This window comes from Cervus canadensis, chromosome 3 (assembly GCF_019320065.1).
Source record: "Cervus canadensis isolate Bull #8, Minnesota chromosome 3, ASM1932006v1, whole genome shotgun sequence".
NCBI classification, from domain to species: domain Eukaryota; kingdom Metazoa; phylum Chordata; class Mammalia; order Artiodactyla; family Cervidae; genus Cervus; species Cervus canadensis.
This window is the reverse complement of record NC_057388.1, coordinates 46,895,583-46,920,652: the sequence shown is the minus strand read 5'-3', so window position 1 is coordinate 46,920,652 and position 25,070 is coordinate 46,895,583. Positions and strand designations below refer to the sequence as shown.

Genomic DNA, 25,070 nt, shown 5'->3' with positions numbered 1-25,070 from the left:
CCTGTAAATCCATGGCTGATTCATGTCAATGTATGGCAAAAACCACTACAATATTAAAAAATAAATAAATAAATAAACATTTGTAATAGCAAAAAAATAAATAAATTTTTTTAAATGGAAAAAAAAAAGAGACTTCTCCAACACCACAGTTCAAAAGCATCAATTTGTCAGTCCTCAGCAGTCTTTATCGTCTCTCATATCTCACAAACACGACTACTGGAAAAACTATAGCTTTGACTATATGGACCTTTGTTGGCAAAGTGATGTCTCTGCTTTTAAATATGCTACTAGGTTTGTCATAGCTTTTCTTCCAAGGAGCAAGCATCTTTTAATTTCACGGCTGCAGTCACTGTCCACAGAGATTTTGGAGCCCAAGAAAACAAAATCTGTCACTATTTCCACTTTTGCCTCATCTATTTGCCATGAAGTGATGGGCCCAGATGCCATGATCTTAGTTTTTTGAATGCTGAGTTTTAAGCTAGCTTTTTCACTCTCCTCTTTCACCTTCAACAAGAGGCTCTTTAGTTCCTCATCTGCATATTCAAGGTTATTGATATTTCTTCTAGCAATCTTGATTCCAGCTTGTGATTCATCCAGTCCCGCATTTCACATGATGTACTCTACATATAAGTTAAATAAGCAGGGTGACAATATATAGCCTTAACATACTCCTTTCCCAACTTTGAACCACCCCATTGTTCCATGTCCAATTCTAACTGTTGCTTCTTGATCTGCATACAGGCTTCTCAGGAGACAGGTACAGTGGTCTGATATTCCCATCTCTTTCAGAATTTTCCATAGTTTGCTGTGATCCACACAGTCAATGTTTTAGCATAGTCAATGAAGCAGAAGGAGATGTTTTTCTGGAGTTGTCTTTGCTTTTTCTATGATCCAATTTGATCTCTGGTTCCTCTGTCTTTTCTAAATCCAGCTTGTACATCTGGAAGTTCTGGGTTCACTTACTACTGAAGCCTAGCTTGAAGGATTTTGAGCATGATCTTGCTAACATGTGAAATGAGTGCAATTGTTCAGTAAGTAGTTTGAACATTCTTTGACATTGCCTTTCTTTGGAAGGGGAATTAAAACTGACCTTTTCCAGTCCTGTGGCCATGGCTGAGCATATCAAAATTACCACCTGCTAACTCCAAATTAAAAGTGTAACAAAGGGTCCCTTCCTGAAGAAATGACACCAGTCATTCATTATGGTCGTTTGGCAGGCAGTAGAGAGCCTGTGGGACTAGACACTATGGGGACTACTCTAGACCCTAGACACTGTGAGACTAGACACAATGCCTTTGCTCTTGGGCTGAGGACTCAGGAACACGCCTGGTGGCCACATCTGCAGTGAGACCCATCACCTCACCCATCACCTGACAATACCACAGGCCTACACGTCTGTGTGTCTGGAAGTTTAGGGTCGCTAAGAACGACATTAATTGGGTTTATGGTTTATGTCTGTGTAAGGTTAGAATATGTAGTATGGAATAAAGATAAAAAGCAAACTGTTTAAAAAACAAAAGGTGAGGGTGGGATGATTTGAGAGAATAGCTTTGAAACATGTATATTATCATATGTGAAACAGATCGCCAGTCCAGGTTTGATGCATGAGACAGGGTGCTCAGGGCTGGTGCACTGGGATGACCCTGAGGGATGGGATGGGGAGCGAGGTGGGAGGGGGGTTCAGGATGGGGAACACATGTACACCCATGGCTGATTCATGTCAATGTATGGCAACAACCACTACAATATTGTAAAGTAATTAGCCTCCAATTAATATAAATAAATAAATTTTTTTAAAAAAATACACCTTGTTTTCAAAGTTTATATAGTCTTTTCACCTGATCTGCTTTTCAAAGATGAGGAAGAGTGAGGCAGGTGAATGTGGGAGAGAGCATTCCTGGATGAGAGACAGATGGCGGGGCAAGAGGAAATGAGTGTGATTTGGGGGTTCAAGTATGAGGTAGATGGTAATCTGAGGCCAGATCACTCGGGGCCTGGAAAATCCTTTTAAGGATTTATTATTAATTCCGAAGTTTTGGAACCAAGCCTAAATGTAAAGCTAGGGAGAGTCTCATCAGGTAGAAGTCTTAGGAAGCTCCCCCACGTCAGTGTGGAGAATGGCAGGGCAAGGCAGAGGGCAGGGGGAAGAGGAAGATGCTGTCACAATCTAGACAAGAGCTACTGTTTGAGTTAACACCTTGGTAGTAGCAATGCAGAGGATGGAAGAGTTGCGGACTAGAGAAAAGGATAGACTTGGAGGAAGACCACTTCCTCTGAGTGGTTTGGATCACTGGAAGTTCAGTCCTGAGTGAAAGAAGATAAATTCAGTTTAGGATTGGCTGATTTTGTGATGACTATGGGACATACAGATGGAAATACCCGAGGGACAATTGGATAAACATTTGCAGAGACCAGCAGGCTTGCATGCATGCCTGCTAAGATGCTTCAGGCATGTCCGACTCTATGCGACCCTATGGACTACAGCCTGCCAGGCTCCTCTGTCCATGGGATTCTCCAGGCAAGAATACTGGAGTGGGTTGTGATTTCCTACTCCAGAGGACCTTCCTGACCCAGGGATCAAACCCAAGTCTCTTATGTCTCCTGCAGGCAGGCAGGTTCTTTACTACTAGGGCCATCTGGGAAGTCCAGCAGGCCTAGGGGTCTGGATTTGGAAGCCATTGGCATTTAGGTGGTCACTGAACCCAGAAAGGACAGTAGAAGAGTGGTTTTCCACTCATGGTGATTTTGTCTACTAGGGGACAGTGGCAATATCTAGAGACATTTTTTATTATTACAATGGGATAGGGGGCAAGCTGCCTCTGGCATCTAGTGGGAGGAGACCAAGACACTACTAAATTACCCACAATGTGCAGGACAACCCTCCCCACCCCAGCTCCCATGGCTCACTCAAAAAAGAATTATCCAGCGCTTTTGTCACTAGTGCTGAGATTGAAACAACCTGGAGCAGTGGGGAGTGTAGAGAGTGAGAAGAGGGCTGAGGATGGAGCCCTAGAGAACTCCCGACATTGAAAGGATGGGCAGAGAAGCAGGCCCTGGAGGAGACTGAAGAGGAGTCACCAGAGAGAAGCCACTGACCAGGGGAATTTCCCCAGTTACATGAGATTTTGGCAAATCAATGTCAAGTATGGGGTAATGGACTGAGTGCTAAAAGCCAAGCAGGAAGAGGGAGGCTGGTTGTCACATTCTCCAGATGAATTCCTCAATGCTGCCACCCTCTCCTAGGAACCCTAAAGCCAAACTACCAACAGACCTAAACGGGTAAGCAAGGAGCTTTATGGAGAAGGGCTCTCAGCTTTTCCCCTCCCTTTGTTAAAGGACATTCCATCTGTGAACATCAAGGAAATACCTGAAATGTCGTGATATGGTACTTGCAGAGCTAAACTAATGCAGCAGGTTCAAACTGGCTGTAGAAGTTTGGGTCCTCCCCAAGTTTGCCCTCAGCTGATTCCTTGGAAAAGGGCAGGGAGCTCAGTTCATTCTCAAAACTGTATCTTCTTCCCTGCTAGGAACTTGGGCTGAAACTCATTTTCACTAAACCACGGTTTAGACCTACTAGAATATAATACTGAAAACAGCTTGAGATCTCATCTGGGCTATCCTGTTTGCTTGATATTTCACTAGCCTACACTGGCATCTGAAGCTTGGTTTTCCACAGAAAAAAGATATCTCTCTAGATGGGCCCTGCTGTATTTGGTTACCCTGGGCTTCCCATAAATAAAACTGGACTCCTTAGGTGAATCCTGAAATGTGTTTGTCTCATTTACCTTTTCAACTAACCATGTTTGATTCATGTACCCAGAAAAAATAAATAAGGTAATGCATTTACACATCAAGCGCATTGCACATGCTCAATAAACATCAGCTGTGCTTTTCCTTTATTGGGCTATTTTAATCCTCAGTCCTAATCAGAGTCAAAACTAAACTAATTCTGTGATCTAAGCTTTGGAGAGAAAAACAATGTCTGCCTTAAGTTCAGATTTCCAACTAAACCATGATGATTACCATTCAGATAACATGCTTTCAAATTCTAATGCCCTAAGAAAATATCATATACCCAAAATCTTACTGCTTGCAAATCAGTGTATACTTGGAACAATAAAGCCTCCATTTTCTGGGGATAGCTGAGCCAGCAGTGGATTCTACTACCTGTTCCGAATAAAAATAAGATAAAAGAGAGAACAAAACATACATCATTGATCTCCATGGTACACAGCTTCTTACTTCATTTAAATAACAGTTTCCAAGTAAATCAAGATGTTAGACAGCTGGATTGGAAATCACTTGGCATAAAGGAAGAAAAAAATCTTTCAGATTGTGATATCAAAGTCGTCTTGGCTTTCTGCTTTCGTTCAAGTTGAAGAGAGGCACAGGAATAGGAGAAAGAGGGAGAAATGTTAGATGGAAGACATTTCTCAAACTGGAAGATGCTGTGACATCTTCGGTCAGTTCTTTTCCTGGAGCAGGTACAGATCAAAGGCCATTCTGGAAAAAAAACTGAGCCCAAAGTAATGTCTACTAGCCACGACAGTAATAACAAAAACAAATTCCATACAACTCAGGGCCGGGAGGGGGCGGTTTGCTTATATAATGTGTCCATCCTGTTCCAACTGCACTCTCCTGGTCCCACACTTCTCACCTCTCGGCGCTTCTCATGCCCCCTACTGGAGAAAGCAAGTACGTTTAAGAGGTAAAGAGCAGCAGAAGTTCCCATTTTCGTCCAACTTCACAGTTGGGGAACCCAAAAGGCAGAGGGCGCAAAGTTCAGCTTTGATTCGAAAGACGGTCCTTCCCTCTCTTGAAATCGTATCTTGCACCTTCTTGGATCTGGTGTCCAAAATGACTGCCAGAGCCTCTTTTTCTTGGTCTGAAGAAAAAGGACTGGCCAGACTAAAAAGGAGGGACTTTGGGGGAATGCAGGATTCAAGCCCTGGGTTGCGGCCCGGAGGAGATGATGTCACCGCTTCTGCAAGAGAGGCCTAGGGGGTGGGGCGGCCGAGGGGGAGCCCGCGCCGGGCCTGCAGCTGCCAAGGGAGCGTTCCGATCCCACGTCAGGGGAGGTGTCGGGATAAATAGGTCCGGCAATGGCCGGGGTTGGCTGCGCTCGGAGCTGCCGGACCGGGGACTGGAATTGTCTGGGCGGGTTCGCGCCGGGGAGGCTGAGGGCTGGCGCTGCTCGTGCCTCGCGCGCCGGACTGCGGATACCCCGGGCCGGCCCCCGAGGCCGCGCACTGCTGCCCAGGGGAGTTTGGGGAGAGCACATCCCCTGTGCCCTAAAGGACCTCTTCCTTCGGGAAGGGAGAGAGAAAGACTCAAGGCGGGGGACCCATTCTGTCTGCTGGGGTGGCGGCGCGGGAGGGCAGTACCATGTTCCTCTCCATCCTGACCGCCCTGTGCCTGTGGCTGCGCCTGGCACTGGGCGTGCGCGGCGCGCCCTGCGAGGCGGTGCGCATCCCCATGTGCCGGCACATGCCCTGGAACATCACGCGGATGCCCAATCACCTGCACCACAGCACGCAGGAGAACGCCATCCTGGCCATCGAGCAGTACGAGGAGCTGGTGGACGTGAACTGCAGCGCGGTGCTGCGCTTCTTCCTCTGTGCCATGTACGCGCCCATCTGCACCCTGGAGTTCCTGCACGACCCCATTAAGCCATGCAAGTCGGTGTGCCAGCGCGCGCGTGACGACTGCGAGCCCCTCATGAAGATGTACAACCACAGCTGGCCCGAGAGCCTGGCCTGCGATGAGCTGCCTGTCTACGACCGGGGCGTGTGCATCTCGCCGGAGGCCATCGTCACTGACCTCCCTGACGGTGAGACTCGGGGAAGAACCGAGGTGGGCGGGGGTGGGGTGGGGGTGAGGAGGAGGCACTCTGGACTGTCACTGCCACGTGAGAACCCGCAGACACACCGACAGCTGCCGCTGGGTGGTCGGGCAGCCCCCCATTCTACTTGGGCGAATTGGAGGAGGTGGGAAGGACTGGTGACTTGACTTCTGGAAAAGTCTGCTTTCTCCACAGGAATTTCGGGAGCTAAAGAACACCATGTCCCCATAAAGAGGGATGGGAGATTTTGCTTAGATAGGTGACACTAGACTTTTTTCTTTGTAGTAATAAAATAGTAATAGCAGTGACAATTGGGTCTGAACCAGCTTTCAGCACTTTTTATATATCGTTTAGTAAATAAAACACTCCCACCAGGATTCTCCATTTAACGTTAGCTCTTGAAAGCTCTTTCTGAAAAAACAGTACTAGTTGTCACTTCCCACCAGGAGTACAGTTTATAAATTTAGTTGCCCTGGAAAACTGTGATGTCTGTTTCATGGTCTTTGACCCAATGCCAGCGTCTGTGGCATCTTAGTTAACTCGAACTCAACCACCGCTTCCTTCTTTTCTCTTTAGTCTTTTTGCTGCTTTTCTAGGAAGAAGAGGCAGGTTTAAACCCACTTCTTGAAATAAAACCTAAGAATATTTTTGCCTCCTTTTATCCCTGACTCAAGTTGCTACACATTTAAAGAAATTATGGTGTTGCTTTAGTGTAGTTTCTGAAGTTATACCTCAGAGCCTTGCCCAAAACGTGGAGGAGGAAAAGTGAAGTGAATGGGGGGAAATTGAAGCTCCTCTCTAATTCAGTTTTAGAAAAAAAAAAAAAACATTTATTGCTTTAATTATAGAAATGATACAGGGTTATGCTTCTTTGGGGGGTAGCTCTGGACTGTTTCTGCAAAATATGAGGTGGGAATTGAGAACTATTTTGGTTATTTTGATTAGTGTAAACTGTCAACTTGGAAAATCAACATTTAAAATAGATTTAGGAGGGAATGATGTAATTTATCCAGGTTGGATAAATGTTGGATAAATCCAGGTAGGCTGTATGTATCAACCAATTAAAATGGATGTGCCTTCACTTCAGTTTGTTCTGGATAAGCAGTCTCAGCCATAAGTCTTCTTTCCTAAGCCCAAAGAGTCTATATGGAAAAAGTAGTTGACGATCACATATAATTTTTGCTATTTAGGATTTGTGTGTGTGTGTGTGTGTGTGCTGCTGTGTTAGTGTCTCCAGATGATTCCTTTCTCCAGCTGGGTGAACAGGCCAAATCACTGACCACACCCATGTGTCCCTGTGTGTTTTTCAGACGTTAAGTGGATAGACATCACTCCAGACATGATGGTACAGGAAAGGCCTCTTGACATTGACTGTAAACGCCTAACCCCGGGTAAGTTCGTTTAGCCTCAAGGCTCCATCTCTTTCTTCTCCAGAGTGACTTCTGAACCTTTTTTCAACATTCTGTCTTTGTTTTGTCTTCTTTAGACCGGTGCAAGTGCAAAAAGGTGAAGCCAACCCTGGCGACGTATCTGAGCAAAAACTACAGTTACGGTAAATCATCTGCTGAATCCATTGGCTTGGGGACTTGGCACATGACACTGCCAGGTCTGCTAGTCATGAAGTGAAAAAGCGGTTGGTGATTTCTCTCAGTCATGTGGGTCCTAGATGGCATAATATAACTGTGAATATATCTTGCTTTTCTGGGTAAATCAAGTAAAAACAAAGTAAATTACCTGAGTGGGGGCAGTGCTGTGAATCAGATTACAAGTGTGACATCCTGATCCTAATTGTCCTATTTGTCCAGAAGTTCTGTCAGCCAGGACATCACCTCACTTCTCTCATGGTTTTACCACAGGGCCTTAGGGCAGCGGTGGGAGGGGACGGGAAAAAAAGTTTCACTGCTATGGAAAGGATGGGTAAGTGATCTGTGGATTTGACCTGAGGCCCAGAGACCAAAGAATTAAGATGTGCACACATATCTTTTTACTTATAAAAACACTTTTTAAAAAATTGTGGAATTATGTTAATCCCAAGACCTATGGCTGTAAGTATTAGCATAGTTTAAATGCTCTCTTCTCTTATTTGAAACACCCAGTCGGCACTTTCTTCAGAGAATAAGTCACTCATGCTGTCTTGATTGTTTCAGTGAATTTAATTCTAGTATCATTTGAAAGTAAATTTAATTAAAAATGTGTTCCTTTAAAATATCTTTTTGGGCTATTTTATGGTTTTTTTGTGTGTGTTTCTTAAATTATTTCTGTTGAAATAGTGGAAACTATTTGGGTAAAAATGTTTGTTTTATTTGGTAACTTAGTTTTCCATATTTCAAACTGAAATTTTATATCATAAGAACCTTTGTATTATACAACCCACATAAAAGCAGGAAGATCATGGCACTATAAAAGTCTGAAAAAATAACCTCTTATTTAGGTTGTCATATTTGAGAACCACACATAGCCAAAATGGGTAATTCAACCAAAAAAAAAAAAAGCAAAACACTATCTTTTCTAGTAGCTTCTTCTTACTGTTTTTTAAACCTGTTATATGTAGATATCATCTTAATCTGATCCACTTAGTCCCTTGTGTGGCACCGCCAGCCTTAGTTTCTTAGTTGTCCAGTCTGAGTTTCACTGTCGTGCTATTCTTGAGGCATCGTTGCTTTGTAACCACATTGATGATGAAACTATTTTCTTTTTTTTTTAATTTTTTAATTTTTTTTTAATTAGTTGGAGGCTAATTACTTCACACATTTCAGTGGGTTTTGTCATACATTGACATGAATCAGCCAATGAAACTATTTTCTATTTAAATTATTTAGCTTCTTCATAAACCAGCTTCCTAGCATGGAATCCAAGACAGATCCATCCTAGGCTGATTACAACTCCATGGCAGGTGGTAATAGCAAGGGACCAAGGAGGTCAGAACTGCAAGCATAATCAGACGTAGCAACATTATCAGTCATCTATAATAACAGTTCCACCTCTGCCCACCATGGACCCTGCTTTGGCAGTTTGGGAAATTAAAGAATTGAGAACAGTCATCTTCAGAGACTCCTTCCTGCATGAGAATGTTAAGGCTGTAACAACTTTCTCTGGAACAGTTCAAGCAGCAGATGGGTGATTGAACCACACAAATTTTCAGGCACCTTCTGAATCTGAGAATATATGATTCTCACTTCAAATCATTACAGGACAGACTAGAAAGACAAGACAGTATTATTTCTACAAAATTTAGTCAACCTTCTATGTAACTAAATTTCCTGATGTCCCCCCCCCCCGCCAAAAAGAAGCCTCATCATAGAATTTTTGGGCTGAAAGGATCCATGGGATTCTGTATTGAAACTCTTATCTGTAGCCCAGTGTGGACCAGTCACTGACCCAAAGACGGATTCCAGAGTAAGCCACTTGTGAATTTCCTTTTCCATCTTGCAGCATGGTTCAGAACTTTTAAGACACTGTTGACGATATGGGAGGCCTTACATTTAGCATATGATTGTGTGGGATTTTTTGCCTGCATTCGGGCAGCTTGGACATGACCATAATTACAGGAGTGATTCTTTAAGAGAGGCTCAGAGTTGGCAGGAATACACCATCCATATTTCTCTCCAAAGCTTCGGCAACACTTAAATCGATTTTTCAATTGCAGTCATTCATGCAAAAATAAAAGCCGTGCAGAGGAGTGGCTGTAATGAAGTAACGACAGTGGTGGACGTGAAAGAGATCTTCAAGTCCTCATCACCCATCCCTCGGACTCAAGTCCCTCTTATTACGAATTCTTCCTGCCAGTGTCCACACATCCTGCCTCATCAAGACGTTCTCATCATGTGTTACGAGTGGCGCTCACGGTAGGCACAGCAGGGCAGAAAAAAACTGCACACAGCTTAGGAAAACCATGAATCCCACTTAGAAGTCCTAGTTTGTTTGTTTGTTTAAAAAAGAACAGCACTAGCCTTTTTTAAAAAAATCAGTTTTAATAGATGGTTTGATTGGGATATCATATGTCCTAAACATCAGTTAATTCTTCATAGAATTAAGGAAAAATGAAAAATATGAGTATTTCAGTGAACTCATTAAAAATCAATTTCAGAATTTATTACCTGATTTCAGAAACTTATAAGCAAATAAATTGAGTAAAACTAGTTGTTTTCAAATCAATCTTATTGTAGCAAATACTGAATTTTTAAGACCTTTTTAATAAATTACTAATCAAAAAAAGATGGCCATTTGAAACACAGTTCCACACTTAGTTTACATTTGTTTACTAGAGTACTATATAAACACATATACACACTCACACACATGTATTGTACATCTATCCAGCTGGGAGTGTATCTCCTCAGTTATCTTACCATAACATCTTTTTATATATATCCTTACAACATAAGAAGTCCTTAAAATATAAAAATCAAACACTTCAGCACAGGTTCCAGAAAGAGCCCCATAACTTGCTTCACTTCATTTCTCCAGCAGAACTGCTCATTTTTATTTAAAAAGTCTTCCTTTTGATTCTCTCCCATTAATAATGTTCCTGTTCCTTCTGGATACAGCTCAAGATTCTATGTCTCCAAAGAAACACTTTTTGATACTGACTTCACTTGAATACTTTCTTATTCTTCAGTCTATCAGTACTTAGTATCCTCTTCACACTTCCTTGTGCTCTTGGCTTTAAAGCTGCTTTACTGCTTATACCTTGTCTTTCTAAAGACATTGATTGAATGAACTTTGAATGACTGTTTCTGGGCTCGTCTCTTCTATGATGCTTATATATATGCTCCAGTACTAGAGGCAGATCTGAGGATGTGCCGGATTGCCGAACAGGTGAATAGATAATACGTGAGTTAAATAACAGCCTTTGTGTCATTTTCCCCACAGATTATAGATAGTTTAATTCTGATAAAAAAAATCCTAGTCAACATCTTTTGGATGATTGAGATTTATGTCTTCACAAGTAATGCTAATGATCATTTGGAAGAATAAAGTGGTAAGGACATGTAAAGGAGATTTTGAAAATCGAAGGATGAGAGAAAATGTGCCTTATGTCATGAGCAAAGCTAGTATAAAGCTACACTTGTTCAGTCATGTGGTGCAACAGTAGACATGTAGATAAATAAAGCAGAGAAGAAAATCTTGTAACAGATTATAATGCATGCAAGAACTTCTATTATGAAAGAGATGTGGCAAATCAATAGAAATTAAACTGTTGTTTCGTAAATGTTGCGAATAGCTTTACTTGGGAAAATAGTATGTATTTTCACTTTGTACTTGATCAATTTCAAATGGGGTAAAAAAGTAAATATTTTAAAAACTTAATCAAAAAGGATAAAGTTTAGTAAATAAATGTGTACTATCTGAAAAATAAAGTAGTCTGTAAACATAAAAGTAGTGTAAGAAATTATGAGGAAAAATGTCAGTGCACATATCTGATGACAATATTGTGCATATTAAAATAAAAAATAAAAAGAGAAAGACATGGACTTCCCTAAAGGTCCAGTGGTTAAGACTCCAGACTTCCACTACAAGAGGCATGGGTTCAATCCCTGGTCTGGAAACTAGGATCCTGTGTGCCAGGCAGCCAAAAAAAATAATTTGTTTTAGAATGAGAAAGACAAAAAAAAATTATTGCAATGGGTATAACAAAAGATAGTGATCTTACTCTGTAAAAAGTAAGTCTATAAATTTACATATAAGTCAATTATTTAAAACATTGACTACAATATAGAAATGCATGTACAAAGTCTATACAAAGTTCTAAAAGAAGTACAAATAGTAAATAAACATTAAAATATTTACCTCATTAATTTTCCAACCCAAATAAAAGCAAGATTAAGACTTACATAGTCTTAATGTTGGTGAATTAAATGACAGTTCAACCATTTTGAAAATAATTTAGCACTATGCATTGAAAACCTTAAGAAAAAAATACATAGTCTTCAACCCCAGATTTCCACTTTCAGAAATCTGTCTTAAGGAAATAATTAGCCAGTGCACACTAGTGATATTCAGTTCAATGCTGATGATAATAGCTAAGCAAAAGGGAGGTTCAACCATAGAGAAATAGTTAAATATATTATGGATATCCATTGTTAAATTTATATAGTTAGGAAAGTTATATTTTTTAATTTTCAGGTATATAAGAAAATGCATACAATGCTGAAAGGAAATATACAGTATGATCTAAATGTACAGTGTGATCTAATAAAATATGAAATATTAGTAAAATAAATACACTGAAAGAAAATATTAGTAAAATATAAATGGGGACTTGTGGGGCTAATGGTTATTGAAGAATTTTGGTTTTTACAATTTTTTGTATTTTATATTTTTGAAATTTTTACTTTCATAATTAGCATTGCTTATTAAGATAAATTACTTTTTTCAGGATGATGCTTCTTGAAAATTGTTTAGTTGAAAAATGGAGAGACCAACTCAGTAAAAGATCCGTAGTAAGTATAATTAAGAATTCATAAATGTGGATTTAAATGCATATATTTGGGAATTCTTCACATTCTTTCATCTCTAGGTTATCATGTGCTATGCTTAGTTGCTCAGTTGTGTCCGACTCGGCAACCCCATGGACCGTAGGCCGTCAGGCTTCTCTGTTCATGGGGATTCTCCAGGCAAGACTACTGGAGTGGGTTGCCGTACCCAGCTCCAGCTAGGCTATCATAGGAACCAGCAACAATAGCAGTATTTGTCTTTTGAATAAGTAGTTAAGAGAATAACTTTTCTCATTTGGAGTTTTTATCATAAATTTCTCTTCAGTTTCAAAGGTGATCTGGTTGCGTTCAATACTGATCTACTGGTTTTTAACATTTCCAGATTAAATTTATTTATTGCTTGCTTTATTGTATTATATTTAGTTTGTTTAGCAGACAGTCAAGTGCTTGAACAGAATTAATATCCAGTGGTATCAATACAGATATATATGGGTGTGAATGTCTGCTTTTGAAATTCACACTGTCACTGTACAGAGAAGATTCTTTCCCTGTATTTAAGATAATTTCAAGACTTTTGTCAAAATAAATCATATACAAAAAGTAATACTTTTGTGGTCAAATCCATAATTTAATGGTAACATCATAGAAAAATTGGTCATTTAGTTAGAGGAGTTAGAATAATTTTCTGCTCAGAGATGTGAAATCATTCCAGAACTAAAGAAATCAGGTTATTGGTTTGGATTTTAAAAGCATCCCTTTTCCTTAAAATATGTTTAGATGTATGCAAGAGAGTTTGTATTACCTGGTTCAGAAAAGATACTGCGACTGCCTATGTTCTCTTAGTTTGCAGGAATGAAAATTCTTGAGCAAGGGGAGAATGTGTATTAATACTCATTTATGGAGACGGTTGGCTTCCCAGGTAGCTCAGTGGTAGAGAATCTGCCTGCCAATGCAGGAGCTGCAGGAGACATGGGATCAATCCCTGGGTTGGGAAGATCCCCTAAAGGAGTAAATGGCAACCACCTCCAGTATTCTCGTCTGAAGAATCCCATGGACAGAGGAACCTGGCAGGCGACAGTCCATGGGGTCACAAAAGAGTTGGACATGACTGAGCAACTGAGCATGCTTGCATGCATGGAGAAGGTAGTTTCAACACAACCTCTCCTACTGAGTCCTTTTCTAAATAACAGGCCCAAACACTGCTGCTGCATCTAAGCTAAACACTCATGAGCTTCTCAGGAGCACACTTTGTCTTACTGAACAGAAAATTCTAGCAGAGTTTGTTATCTGGTTTCCAAGACTGCTGTAGATTAGAAGAATCAGTCTAGAAGGTAAGTCCACCTTGAAAACTGAGATTGTTGAGAGGAAAGAAAGCTTTCAAAAATCATAACTGGGTCATTCACTTTGGCAGCAAATACTCCAATACAATATTAAGAGTATGAAAATATCACCATGGTATAACAATGTACAGTAATAAGTTTATTATTTTAGAACTAGAGTTGTGCCCTAGGAGGGTGGAGACTGTGTTTTTCATTTCATTGTATTTTTACTGCCTGACCTATGGTTGTGGTCTAATTTTTATATTCTAACATAAAGTAGGGACATATGTGTTATAATGAAAAGCAACGTCTATTCAAGTAGACTCTTTTTCATTTTTTTTCTTAGACATTTTCATATTTAAAGAGTAAATTCTTTTTCTATCATGGAATCTTGACTGTCTAGAATGGCATTTCTCATCAGCTCTGGGTAGCTAACACTTGAGGGGATTACTAAATGTGGGTGGGGCTTCCATCTTCCTTCAGATGTAAGAGAGTTAGGTGAACCTATAAGTGTGGTAAGAAATCCCAGCTTCCAAATGAGGCTGGATCCATTTCTGCTTTTAGCCTTGGCAAAGCCTTTTAAGAATGACTGGCTGTATAGGAAAGTTGCATTAGAGGGCCTATAGGAAAAATTGCATACATTAAGGCCTTCGCAGGAGGAGAAGGGGATGACAGAGGATGAGATGGTTGGATGGCATCACCAACTCAGTGGACATGAGTTTGAGCAAACTCCAGAAAATAGTGAAGGACAGAGAAACCTGGCATGCTGTAGCCCATGTAGCATGGAGTCACAGAGTGGGACATGACTGAGCAACCGAACAACAAGAAAGGGCCTTCGGCTGTGGAGTCAGACTGGTAAATTTGAATCCCCAGTTCTGACTTTGTTGGCTCTGCAAATAATATCAGTATGCTTGTTTCCTGGTCATGACAATGGTGTCTACCTAGAAGGGCTGTTGTTACAATGAAATCAATGCATGTCAAGACATCACCATATATATCCAGTGCTTTCCAAAGCACCTGTTCCAGGATACATGCTCAGCATCACAGGGTAGAGTAGCTATGGAAATCATGAATGCCTTGATGAGTATATTACAGTGAAAATACGCATTATTTTGGATATTAGTTTAATAGCATGAAGAGGTGGGACATATTTGATGGTCACATGTACACATTGCCTCCCAGCAGTGGGAAGAGAGGCTGCAGGAACAGCAGAGGACAGCCCAGGACAAGAAGCGAACAGCAGGGCGCACCAGTCGCAGTAACGCCCCGAAGCCCAAGGGGAAGCCACCTGCTCCCAAACCAGCCAGCCCCAAGAAGAACATCAAAGCTAGGAGTGCTCCGAAGAGCACAAACCCAAAACGAGCGTGAGCTAACTGCTTTCCGAAATGGGGACTTCCTCTCAGAGTGAGGCCGGGCGTTACCCAGCCAGCCTGTAGAAGGCCACACACCCCTCGCCTTACCAACCACAGTCCTCTTCATAGACACATCTTGCAGCATTTTTCTTAATGATATGCTTCAATTTTTCTTTTTAAGTCACTACAAACCATAGTGGTAGTATGTCCTTTGGTATGGAAGGTATAAGAAAGCTGGTCAAATAAGCTTATCGTATTGAGAGTAAACTGTGTGCAGACTCTGTGAGAGCTCCACTAGGGCAAAGATGCTTTCGTTCTTACAATTTGACCTAATATGTGCATTGAAAAATAAATGCCATATTACAAACAAAACACCCAATTTTTTTTTTTTTTTTTTACAATACATTTTATTTCAGTTGGTGGTTAGGATGTGAGCAGTCTTTCAAAATGTGATTGAAAATATAATGCTTCTAAAGAGGAAAGCAAGAGGAATGAATGTTTCAAAGATCTTTGCTGTTTGCAGAAGAATTTTTGTGATCAAAGGGAATTTTTGAACAATCTAGAAAAGTAGGATATGGAAAATCAGAATGAGTCTGGTTTTATGGTTTTTGTTTTTACAAAGAAGGCTTTCTTCTCTGTTTTCAGCTAGAAACCCTAAAAACTAAAACAATAGTATTGCTAAATGAATAAAAGGGAAAGGCAGACAGACAAAGTCTGGATCCTTGTTTTCTGGCTACCATGCCATAGTGGAGATGCTCTTGTTTCATATGCACAATGTTTCTTACCAGCCCCTTTAAGCAGCACTGGAAACACTTTGTTTCTTCTCTATGATTCAGGTACCAGTTAGTCATCCCCAAGCATCTTGCACCTGTGGGTGTGATGCTCATCTCACTTCCCAGGACATCCCAGGTATCTCGATGCCCAGCCTCTCTGCTGATTGCTGGTGCCCCCAAGGGTACCTTGGGCCTGAGGTAGGAGGGTGGATCCAAAGCCCCTGGTCTTCAGCCTGCTGTGGCCCCCTTGCCACAAACCAGCTCTGCACTTGGAAAAGACAGTTGCAGTCACTTGTCCATCCACCACTCAAGGATATAGAAGAACAAACTGCAAGCTTAAGAGTAAAATCTCCTTTAGATGTACCATTGTTGCTGCTTCTCAGAGAAGGGGTAAGTTACGTGTTGCATTCACACACGGTGATTAAACAGATAATTTAATTTTATCTCTGTAGGCTTTGGGACACAGAGGTGAGGTGTGTGGGTAAACCAGGGCAGAGTGAAGAAATAGGGTTAATGAGAGTGCTGGCACAGACACCCATCTCCTCCTGAAAATGTAATTTCACCTGCATCCTGCTACCCCGCAGCAACAGAGCTAAAGGAATCCAACACAAACACCCACACAGAGGTATCCATAAAACACTCCATGTGTGTTTCTGTCTAAAAACCAAACCACTCTGGCCCTTAAGGAAAACCAGACAGGTATTTAGGATAGCATCTAAAGAAATCTAGGAAAGTCCATGAAAAGGCATTGACACTGTAGATTACCTCCTTAGCATAGTAGGAACTTGGAGGGTGGGGAGGGGAGTTAGAACTCTCAGTGGAAATGAAAAAACTTCCTGCAAAACTTTTTTTAAGTGCAAAACAATGTAATGAGAGTTTGGAAATGACTTGACAAATTTAAACACTGTTTCCTTTGAATATTTAACTGAAATCATATACTGCATATCACAACTTAATTAGGTACATTAATTACTTTGATTAATTGATAATCTGTTTATTTGTTATAAAAAAGTTGAAAATGAACATCAGCCCACATTGAGAGTAATATAACAAGTGTGGAAGTGGCTTTTGTGTGAGAGCCACAAATTTTTCTCCCTGAAAATATTTTTTCCACCTAAATACTTATGAGAAATCGCTCGCCTGTGGGGATGGAGTTTCATTATATAACGGTGCACCCTTCCTGCCATCTTGTTGGGTTTTTCTCTTTGGATGTAGAATATCATTTTTGGTAGGCTCCAGTCTTTGTTATTGATGATTGTTTGGTAGTTAGTTGCAGTTTGGGTGTGCTCATGAGAAGAGGCAAGCCCAGGGTCCCTCGACTCCACCACCTTGTCCCCTTGATGAAGCTACTTCCTTCAGAAAACTCCCAATTCCTTCCGAATCCATCAGTTTGGTTACCAAATCCTTTTCCGTAGCTTCTGCATATTGCCAGCAGTCCTGAGCATTCCTTGGCTTGAGGCAGGATAACTCCTGTCTGTGCCTTGGTAGTCACACAGTGTTCCTATGGGTAGGTCTGTGTCCAAATTTCCACTTCCTGATAGTCACTCTTCTCACAGTTTGCAGTCTCCCTCTATGCATTTGTATGATAAAAACCAAAACCTATTATACAGATTATACTGTTTCATAACTTGCCTTCTTCACTCAGCCCTTTATTTGAATTAGCTCTCACATCACTAAAACCCAAGCCAGCTTTTTTATAATGGCCATGAGGTATTCCATGGTGAGCATCACTTAGACCTTCATGTTATTAGAGATTTAAGTTGACTCTTAACTGAATGTACTGAATAACTCAAACAGCTTGATAGCTAATATCTGTGCACATCCTTAATTAGTCCTGGGGGATAAGTTCATTTAAGGGGCATTGCTGGGCCGAGGAGTATGCCCAGCCAGCAAAGTTCTTGATCCTATTGTCAGTTATCCTGCAGAATGTTTGGCCCATAGGGGTATTAAAGTGATTTTCCAGCTCCTCACTAAGATTGTCTTCACCTTCTTATAACGTAAATTTGAGCTGCAAACTCAATGTCTCTTTTTATCTATGAGCCCTCAACTGACAACATTCTCCACACTCCAGGCAGCTGGGCAATGAATGACTAGTTTATTTTGTCAATAACTTATGAGAATTGACTTCTGAATGTGGGTCCCCAGGCATGAGGGGAGGACAGATTTTCATGACACAAATAATTTTCTACTGTTACTGAGTTCTCAGAACTAGGGGAAAAAATGTGGCACAGAAGAGTACAAGCCATAAATGCTTTCTTGTACTCTGTCTAATGAACATGTGTTGCTTTTATAATTAGAAAATACTGTAAGCATATTAGGCCTTCCCAGGAAGCTCTAGTGAGAAAGAACCTACCTGCAAATGCAGGAGACAGACAAGATGCAGGTTCCATCCCTGGCTTGGGAAGATCCCCTGGAGGAGAGCATAGCAACCCACTCCAGTAGTCTTGCCTGGAGAATCTCATGGACAGAGGAGACTGGCAGGCTACAGTCCATAGGGTCACACAGAGTTGTACATGATTTAAGTGACTTAGCATGCATGCACAAACATATTATCAGAGCGAGAAAGAGAAAGAGGGTGATGAAATATAGTATGGATTTAAGCCGGGTAGACATGAAAACTTTTATTCATTACATGTGTGTTAGTCTGGGTACTCAGAGAAGCAGGCACCAAAATGGAATCCAGTCAAATATGGATCCTATTAGAGGAAACACCTGTGAAAAAGAGTGAGGCAGGAGTTGAATAGGGCTGAGAGAGCTGAGACAGAAGGAAGATGAACAGAAAGTTGGGGAAGAAACTCTCCAGGCTGCTTCAGTGTCTAAGGAAGGCTTGTCAAGACTACTGGGACCAAGCCAGCCATCAGGGACTCCCTTGTCTCCCAGGGACAGTTCTGCCTTCATATCCTATGTATCTTACATTATTTACTCTTCTACCTAAGAGAGGTCTGTTTCTACTAGCATGTAAGGAAACCTTGAAATAAATGGCAGTAAGAATCTCTATGGTGTGTAATTTTGCCTTTACAACTTCAGGCAGTATAGGCATAAGTCTAACATATGTAGTTGCAATATTTGTATGAGAGTAGTTTTATAACTAGATAATTCTAACATGCAGCTGTAATATCTAGATGAGAACCATTTTGCAATGGTAAATTTAAATCACATAAGTGATACATTTTAGAGGGAAAAGGGGCATACTTGATTAGCAACTACATTTAGATAAGAGAGAAGACTCATAGCCAGAGGGCTGATCCCAAATCTCACAAAATTGTAATAACATGAATAACAGTATGAGGTTCAGAACACTGAGGTTAAGCAAAACATGGTATTATGAATAAAGTTTCATCATGGTATCAAGGGATCTCTCAAGTGCTGTTGTTGAATCAAGCAGATGGATTTTTAAAATTCATTAACCATTTAGTCATCTAATAATTTCAAGTATTTATTATGTCATTGAAATATTTCAGCAGCTGAAAATCACATAAACCATTGCTTAATAAACTTTCTTCTTTCTTAAAAGCATTGAAAAAAGAACTGGCTTTGGAGGTCTCCCAGAGTAACTTCCAAGGGGTGGGCAAGTTCGAACACTGTACAGGCAAGCATCATTAGCAGCGGATCAACTCTTGGTGTCTCAGGGCACCAACAGACTCCAAGGAGAGGGCCATAGAATACAGCAGAGCACATTTTAGGAAACTGGTCCATTTTCTGCAAAGCATTTGCTTACAAGGAACCGGATCCACGGGGGGATCCTAGAAGGTGTTAGCCTCTAATCAGCAATGCTTCAGGTCTCTTATGTTGGAAGCGGGTTACAAGGGCTAAGTAGGGCAATGAAGGAAACTCTGGCTTCAGGGTCAAGGTGTATGACTGATCCAGTGCCAGAGGCTGGAGGTTATTCTGTACTGTATAGTTCATGAAGACGAGACTCATCCCTGGCTCTGTCTGGCTGTCAGGTTAGAGGTGCTTCCTTCCCTCACAGACACACCATTGTCTGCCATCTGAGCTCGTCCCTGTATTTGGACCCATGGCCCCACCATCATGTGCTTCTCATCTTGTTTACATATCTCAGCCCACTGCTTCAAGGTATATGCACTCAGGTACACACACATATGCACAAGGTATATGCACCTCAGCCACAATGGCCAATGACAGGCATCTGCTGCCTAAGGTCCAGCTAAGATTCAAGTTTCAAGATCCAGTGAACTGGAGCCCTGACAATTTTCTAGTCTTTTCTAACCTTTCTTCCTCTGGGGTAAGAATATGTTCCCAGATACCACCAACCCCAGTCCCCAGATGCCTGCCTCATGCTGCTGCATACCACTTTACTAAGTTCAAACCCCTCAAGACCGACACCAACATAAACTAAAGTTTAATGGAATATATCTCTTTGGACATTGATTATTAGATTTCTGACTACTTAAACCTAATTCTACAACCTGAAAAAATAGCCTGTCCCTATGTCTTGCTTTTAAAATCTTTGAACAACTGTGTACAACTGAGTCAAGCATGCCATCTGCTGGTTATTAAGAGTTTTGGCTTTAATGCTGCTGAAGTCCTGGACCACCCCTGAGGCAATAACTGTGTGTCATTTAAGTCTAATTGGACTATAGTATTGCTGAAGTCCTCCATTTCCTTGCTGATCTTCTGTCTTGTTCTATCCATTATTATTATGAAAGAGTTCCATTGAAGTCTCCAACTATTACTGTGGAAGTTATTTCTTTCTTCAATTCTGTCAAAGTTTGCTTCATGTATTTTGGAATTCTTTTGTTATTGTGCATATGTTTATAATTGTAATCTATTGATAAATTGAATCTTTTTCAGTATCTAATGTCCTTTACTGTCTTTTGCATAAACTTCTTTGATGTAAAATATAATTTTCTGATTTAATATAGGCACTTTAGCTTTATTTTAGTTACTATTAGCATAGAACATTCTATTCCATCTTTTCAATTTCAAGTTTTTTGTGTCTTTGGATTGAAAGCGAGTCTCTTGAAGATAACATATTAATGGATCACATGATTTAATCCATTCTGTTATCCTCCACCTTTAAATTGGAGAACTCCTGCATTTAAATTGGGAGAAGTTACTCCATGCTTCCCTAGTGGCTCAGCTGGTAAAGAATCCGCCTGCAATGCAGGAAACCTGGGTTCGATCCCTATGTTGAGAAGATCCCCTGGAGAAGGGAAAGGCTACTCACTCCAGTATTCTGGCCTGGGGAATTCCATGGACTGCATAGTCCATGGGGTCACAAAGAGTCAGACACTACTGAGCAACTTTCACTTTCATTTTACTTCCCTAGTGGCTCAAATGGTAAAGAATCTGCTTGCAATGCAGGAGACCAATGTTCGATCCCTGGGTCAGGATGACCCCCTGGAGAAGGAATGGCAACCCAATCCAATATTCTTGCCTGGAGAATCCCATGGACAGAGGAGCCTGGTGGGCTACAGTCCCTGGGGTCACAAAGTTGAACATGATTGAGCAAGTAATACTTCCATTTTCACTCATATGCATTTAAGGTCGTTACTGATTAGGAAGGACTTACGTCTGCCATTTAATTATCTGTTTTCTATATGTCCTGTGTGCTTTTGTTCCTCAGTTCTTCCATACTGCCTCTTTTTGAATTGGTTGACTTTTTATGTTTAGCACACCATTTTGCCTCCCTCTTTTTTCTAGTAGTTTATAAAACTTCTCAGTGGTTCCTCAGAAATTGCAATTAACATTCTAAAACTTATAATGAAAGCAAAACAAAACAAAAAACAACGTATAACAACCTACTGTGAAGAATACCAATTTCAATAGTGTATAATGGATATATTTATTTTAATAGTATACACGTTTCTCCTAAACTTTTGTCTCTCCCCTTTTGTATTGTTATTGGCACATACTGCATATTTGTACACTGTGTGCCCGTTAATATATATGTTTTTAATCATTATTGTATCATCTTTTTTATATGTTGATACCATGGGGGGGCAAAAAGAGTTAGAAACCAAAAGTACAGTAGTGCTGGCTTTCACACTTTTACCAGTGTTCTGTATTTCTTCATGTGGCTTTGAGTTACTGTCTAGTGACCTTTCATTTCAGTTTGAAGTACCCTCTCTAGCATTTCTTGTGGAGCAGATTTAGTAGTAATAAATTCCTTTCGTGTTTTTTTTTTTTTTAAACTAGGAATGTCTTAGTTTCATCTGCAGCCTTAAAGGATAGTTTTCCTAGGTATAGGCTTCTTGGTTGATTTTTTTTTTTTCTTTCAGTACTTCAAGTGTGTTACCCTATTGCCTTCTGGCCTCCATGATTTCTGATGAGAATCAGCTATTATTGTGGATTCCATGTACATAACAAGTGCTTGTCTCTTATTGCTCTCTAGTGTCAGTCTTTATTTTTGGCTTTTGACAATTCAACTGTAATATGATAGAATTGTAGCCAATTATCAAGTCTTGTGGGCACAATGAAGCTTTCTAAAAATTCTCTGATTATTTCACTCATCACTAACTCACATTTCCACATTATTGTGGGTTGCTGTCAATTTCCACTTTGATTATTGCAGTGCCTTCTTTCTGGATAACTTCAATCTCTGTTTCCCTCTCTGTCACATATATGCATCTGCTCACTCTGTGCTTACCTCTAAGAATCGTAGAACACAAATTAATTTTCTATCTCCAGCCTTTAGAGCCTTAAGCTCCTTTAGGACAAGCACTGTGTATATACAGCCCTGCAACAGTGTCCAACAAGAGCCAAACAAATGATTCTTGAATGTCTGGAACACACCCACAATACTAGCCCCCTGAGAGTTATGATATAGTGATAGCATAAAACAGAAACCAGCAAAATGTGAATATATGTGTGTAGTGGTGGCTGTAGTTTAATCACTAAGCCACGTCCAACTCTTGTGAGTCCATGGGCTGCAGCCCACCAGGCTCCTCTGTCCATGGATTTCCCAGGCAAGAATACCAGAGTTGCCATTTCCTTCTCCAGGGTATCTTCCCAACCCAGGGATTAAACCCAGGTCTCCTGCATTGCAGGTGGATTCTTTACCAATTGAACCACCAAGGAAGCCCATGTGTGTGTGTGTGTGTGTGTATAAAACTCTTTTCATCAAACACACACCTATCAATTCAGCACTGAAATATACACTAATTAAAAATCCCCTATATTATTCATAATGTTTCCCTCATCACAAAAGGGGAGAAGCATGTTGACATTATATCTACACTATACTTCTAATAGACACTATAAACAGAATGTAATTCTACTCACCACCTGCTCCACAGGCACTCATCACTGACATGCTTAATAATGTGCAGATGGTAGTCATAATCAGACACTGTCTCTGTGATTTTTGTCTCCTCATCATACTTGTATTTCCCTGAAGGTAACCTTAATTATTATTTTTTAACCAATAACCCATAGTTTTGTATTAACTAAGAACCCACAGTTCAAGCAGATATACAATACATGTTTTCCCAACATAAGTGGTCAAGGGTTGTACCATCATGCTTTGGTCTATAACTGAGCTGGACTACTGGAATGAGCTGCACTATGCCAGAATTTACCTTTATTTCTATGCATAATCTATTAATACAACATTCTTATATCTAGGGAAATCATAGCTTATCAATAATATTAGGAATCAATGTGCCTGGTCATCTCTCCTTGAGGAACCGGTTGGGTGTGAAGGGATTGCTCTATTTCACATTGCTTCTTCATTATGCTGTGGAGGTTGATTCTCAGTTTGGCTTGTCCAGGTGGGGACTATACTCCACATTCAAGTCAGCAACCAGAGCCACATTATACATTTGTGAGCCTGCTCTTTGAAACTAAAGAAAGAAAGTAGCTTTTATGGGGAAAATTATCTGTCTTATACTCTTATCTCCCACATTGTCCAAGATGGAAAAGCTTTCAATTGACAACTAAGCAAGACTCAATTCACATACATTTTATGTAGCTGCCTCTCCCCAATAAGCACCTCTTTGCCAAAGAATAGAACTGATTGCCTTTTATTCTATACTTTCTAATATTCTATTCTATTCTATGGTCATATAGTACCCACAGGTAGTTAATAGGCTCCAAGTTTCCAGACACTTAAAGGATAGAGTTGAGGCTTCTGAATGAGACTTTGACCACTCAGAGTGAAGAAGTGGAGGGGAAGAAAGAAGAGAGATTGGTGAGACTGAGTCACAGCAGATGGCACAGACACAGCTGGAGACCAGGGCTTGCAAACCCATAGGTTTAAAACCAAGGCTGGCAAATCCACAGGTGTCTCACTTGCCCTACCGTCTCTCAGGTCCCTGGCATCTACAAGGCTCCCAGGCTGCTAGAGACTGGCACAGTGTGTCTGGCAGGAAATAAAGTTGATTCAGGAATATGGAGAGAACTCTGGTCTTTATAGACCAGCCTTGTCCTAGGTCCAGTCACTGTAATAAGGAGATATAATAATAATTCAGGAGGTACTATACTTTAGTTTTCCTCAAGGTTCTCAGGAATGAAGTCTTCAAACATTTTACCAATCGTCTCCATTGCCTCCTCCATAGTAGATGCTCCATGGACAGCATTTTGCAAAATATTTTTTCCAAATTGGGCTCGAATAGAATCTGGGGACAGTAGTCTTGCTTCCTCTGGGTCTGTGGGACCCATTAATCGTCTCCAGTCTAAAACAGCATTCCACTTGGTCAGAATCATGACCAAAGATGTACCCCTGCAAACAAGAATGCTTTCAGAAGACTTGGACTATTGCTAACTGTAGAGACTGAATACACAGCTAAAGACAGAATGCCACAGCTTCATCCAGAGAGCTCATCTTTATTCTTTGTCCTCATCAGTGTGATTTTTCTGCTTTTTTGAAAAAAATTTAATTTCTCCCTCACCCAATAGGTTTATTGGGGTTTGTTTTTCTGGGTTTTTTTGGCCATGCTGCATCACTTGCTATGTCTTTGTTACCTAACGAGGGATTGAACCCATGCCTTCTGCAGTGGAAGCACAGAGTCCTAATCACTGGACCACCAGGGAAGTCCCTCTCAACAGGATTTTTGTTCTAGAAGAATGTTGTTTTTTAATTCTAGGGATACATGCTAGGCACTATTCCAGTTACTTTCAATGTATCAATTATATAGCCTTTGCAACAGTACCAATGAGTTAGGTCCTATTAACATCCCCATTTTATGGATAAGGAAACTAAGGCAAAGATTAAATATGTTGGCAAAGCAGACATTTAAAAGCAGATAGCCTCTATATCTAATGTGAAGACCTAAAGAAATAAAGAGAAAACAGAGAAGGAAAAAAAGGAATTAGAATAAACATGAACTCCAAATATTACCAGGGTGATTTTCTCATGAATTAGATTAGATAGAATGTTTTAATGA

The 25,070-nt window shown here is 40.6% G+C and overlaps 1 protein-coding gene across 1 annotated transcript; it reads left to right on the top strand.

Annotated features, from left to right (window-relative positions):
* Positions 1-5,073: 5,073 nt before the first annotated feature.
* SFRP4 (secreted frizzled related protein 4) lies at positions 5,074-17,695 on the top strand. Its single transcript, XM_043463096.1, has 6 exons — positions 5,074-5,830; positions 7,153-7,233; positions 7,329-7,394; positions 9,489-9,687; positions 12,222-12,285; positions 14,781-17,695. The coding sequence occupies exons 1-6, from the start codon at positions 5,386-5,388 to the stop codon at positions 14,964-14,966; spliced, it is 1,041 nt and encodes a 346-aa protein (XP_043319031.1). The 5' UTR covers positions 5,074-5,385; the 3' UTR covers positions 14,967-17,695.
* The last annotated feature ends 7,375 nt before the right edge of the window (positions 17,696-25,070 follow it).

Bases quoted from the DNA above. Each gene is read 5' to 3' on its own strand.
- SFRP4 (XM_043463096.1), top strand. From the start codon at position 5,386: ATGTTCCTCTCCATCCTGACCGCCCTGTGCCTGTGGCTGCGCCTGGCA. The intron at 5,831-7,152 runs GTGAGACTCGGG...TGTGTTTTTCAG, and splicing joins CGTCACTGACCTCCCTGACG to ACGTTAAGTGGATAGACATC. The intron at 7,395-9,488 runs GTAAATCATCTG...TTTCAATTGCAG, and splicing joins GAGCAAAAACTACAGTTACG to TCATTCATGCAAAAATAAAA.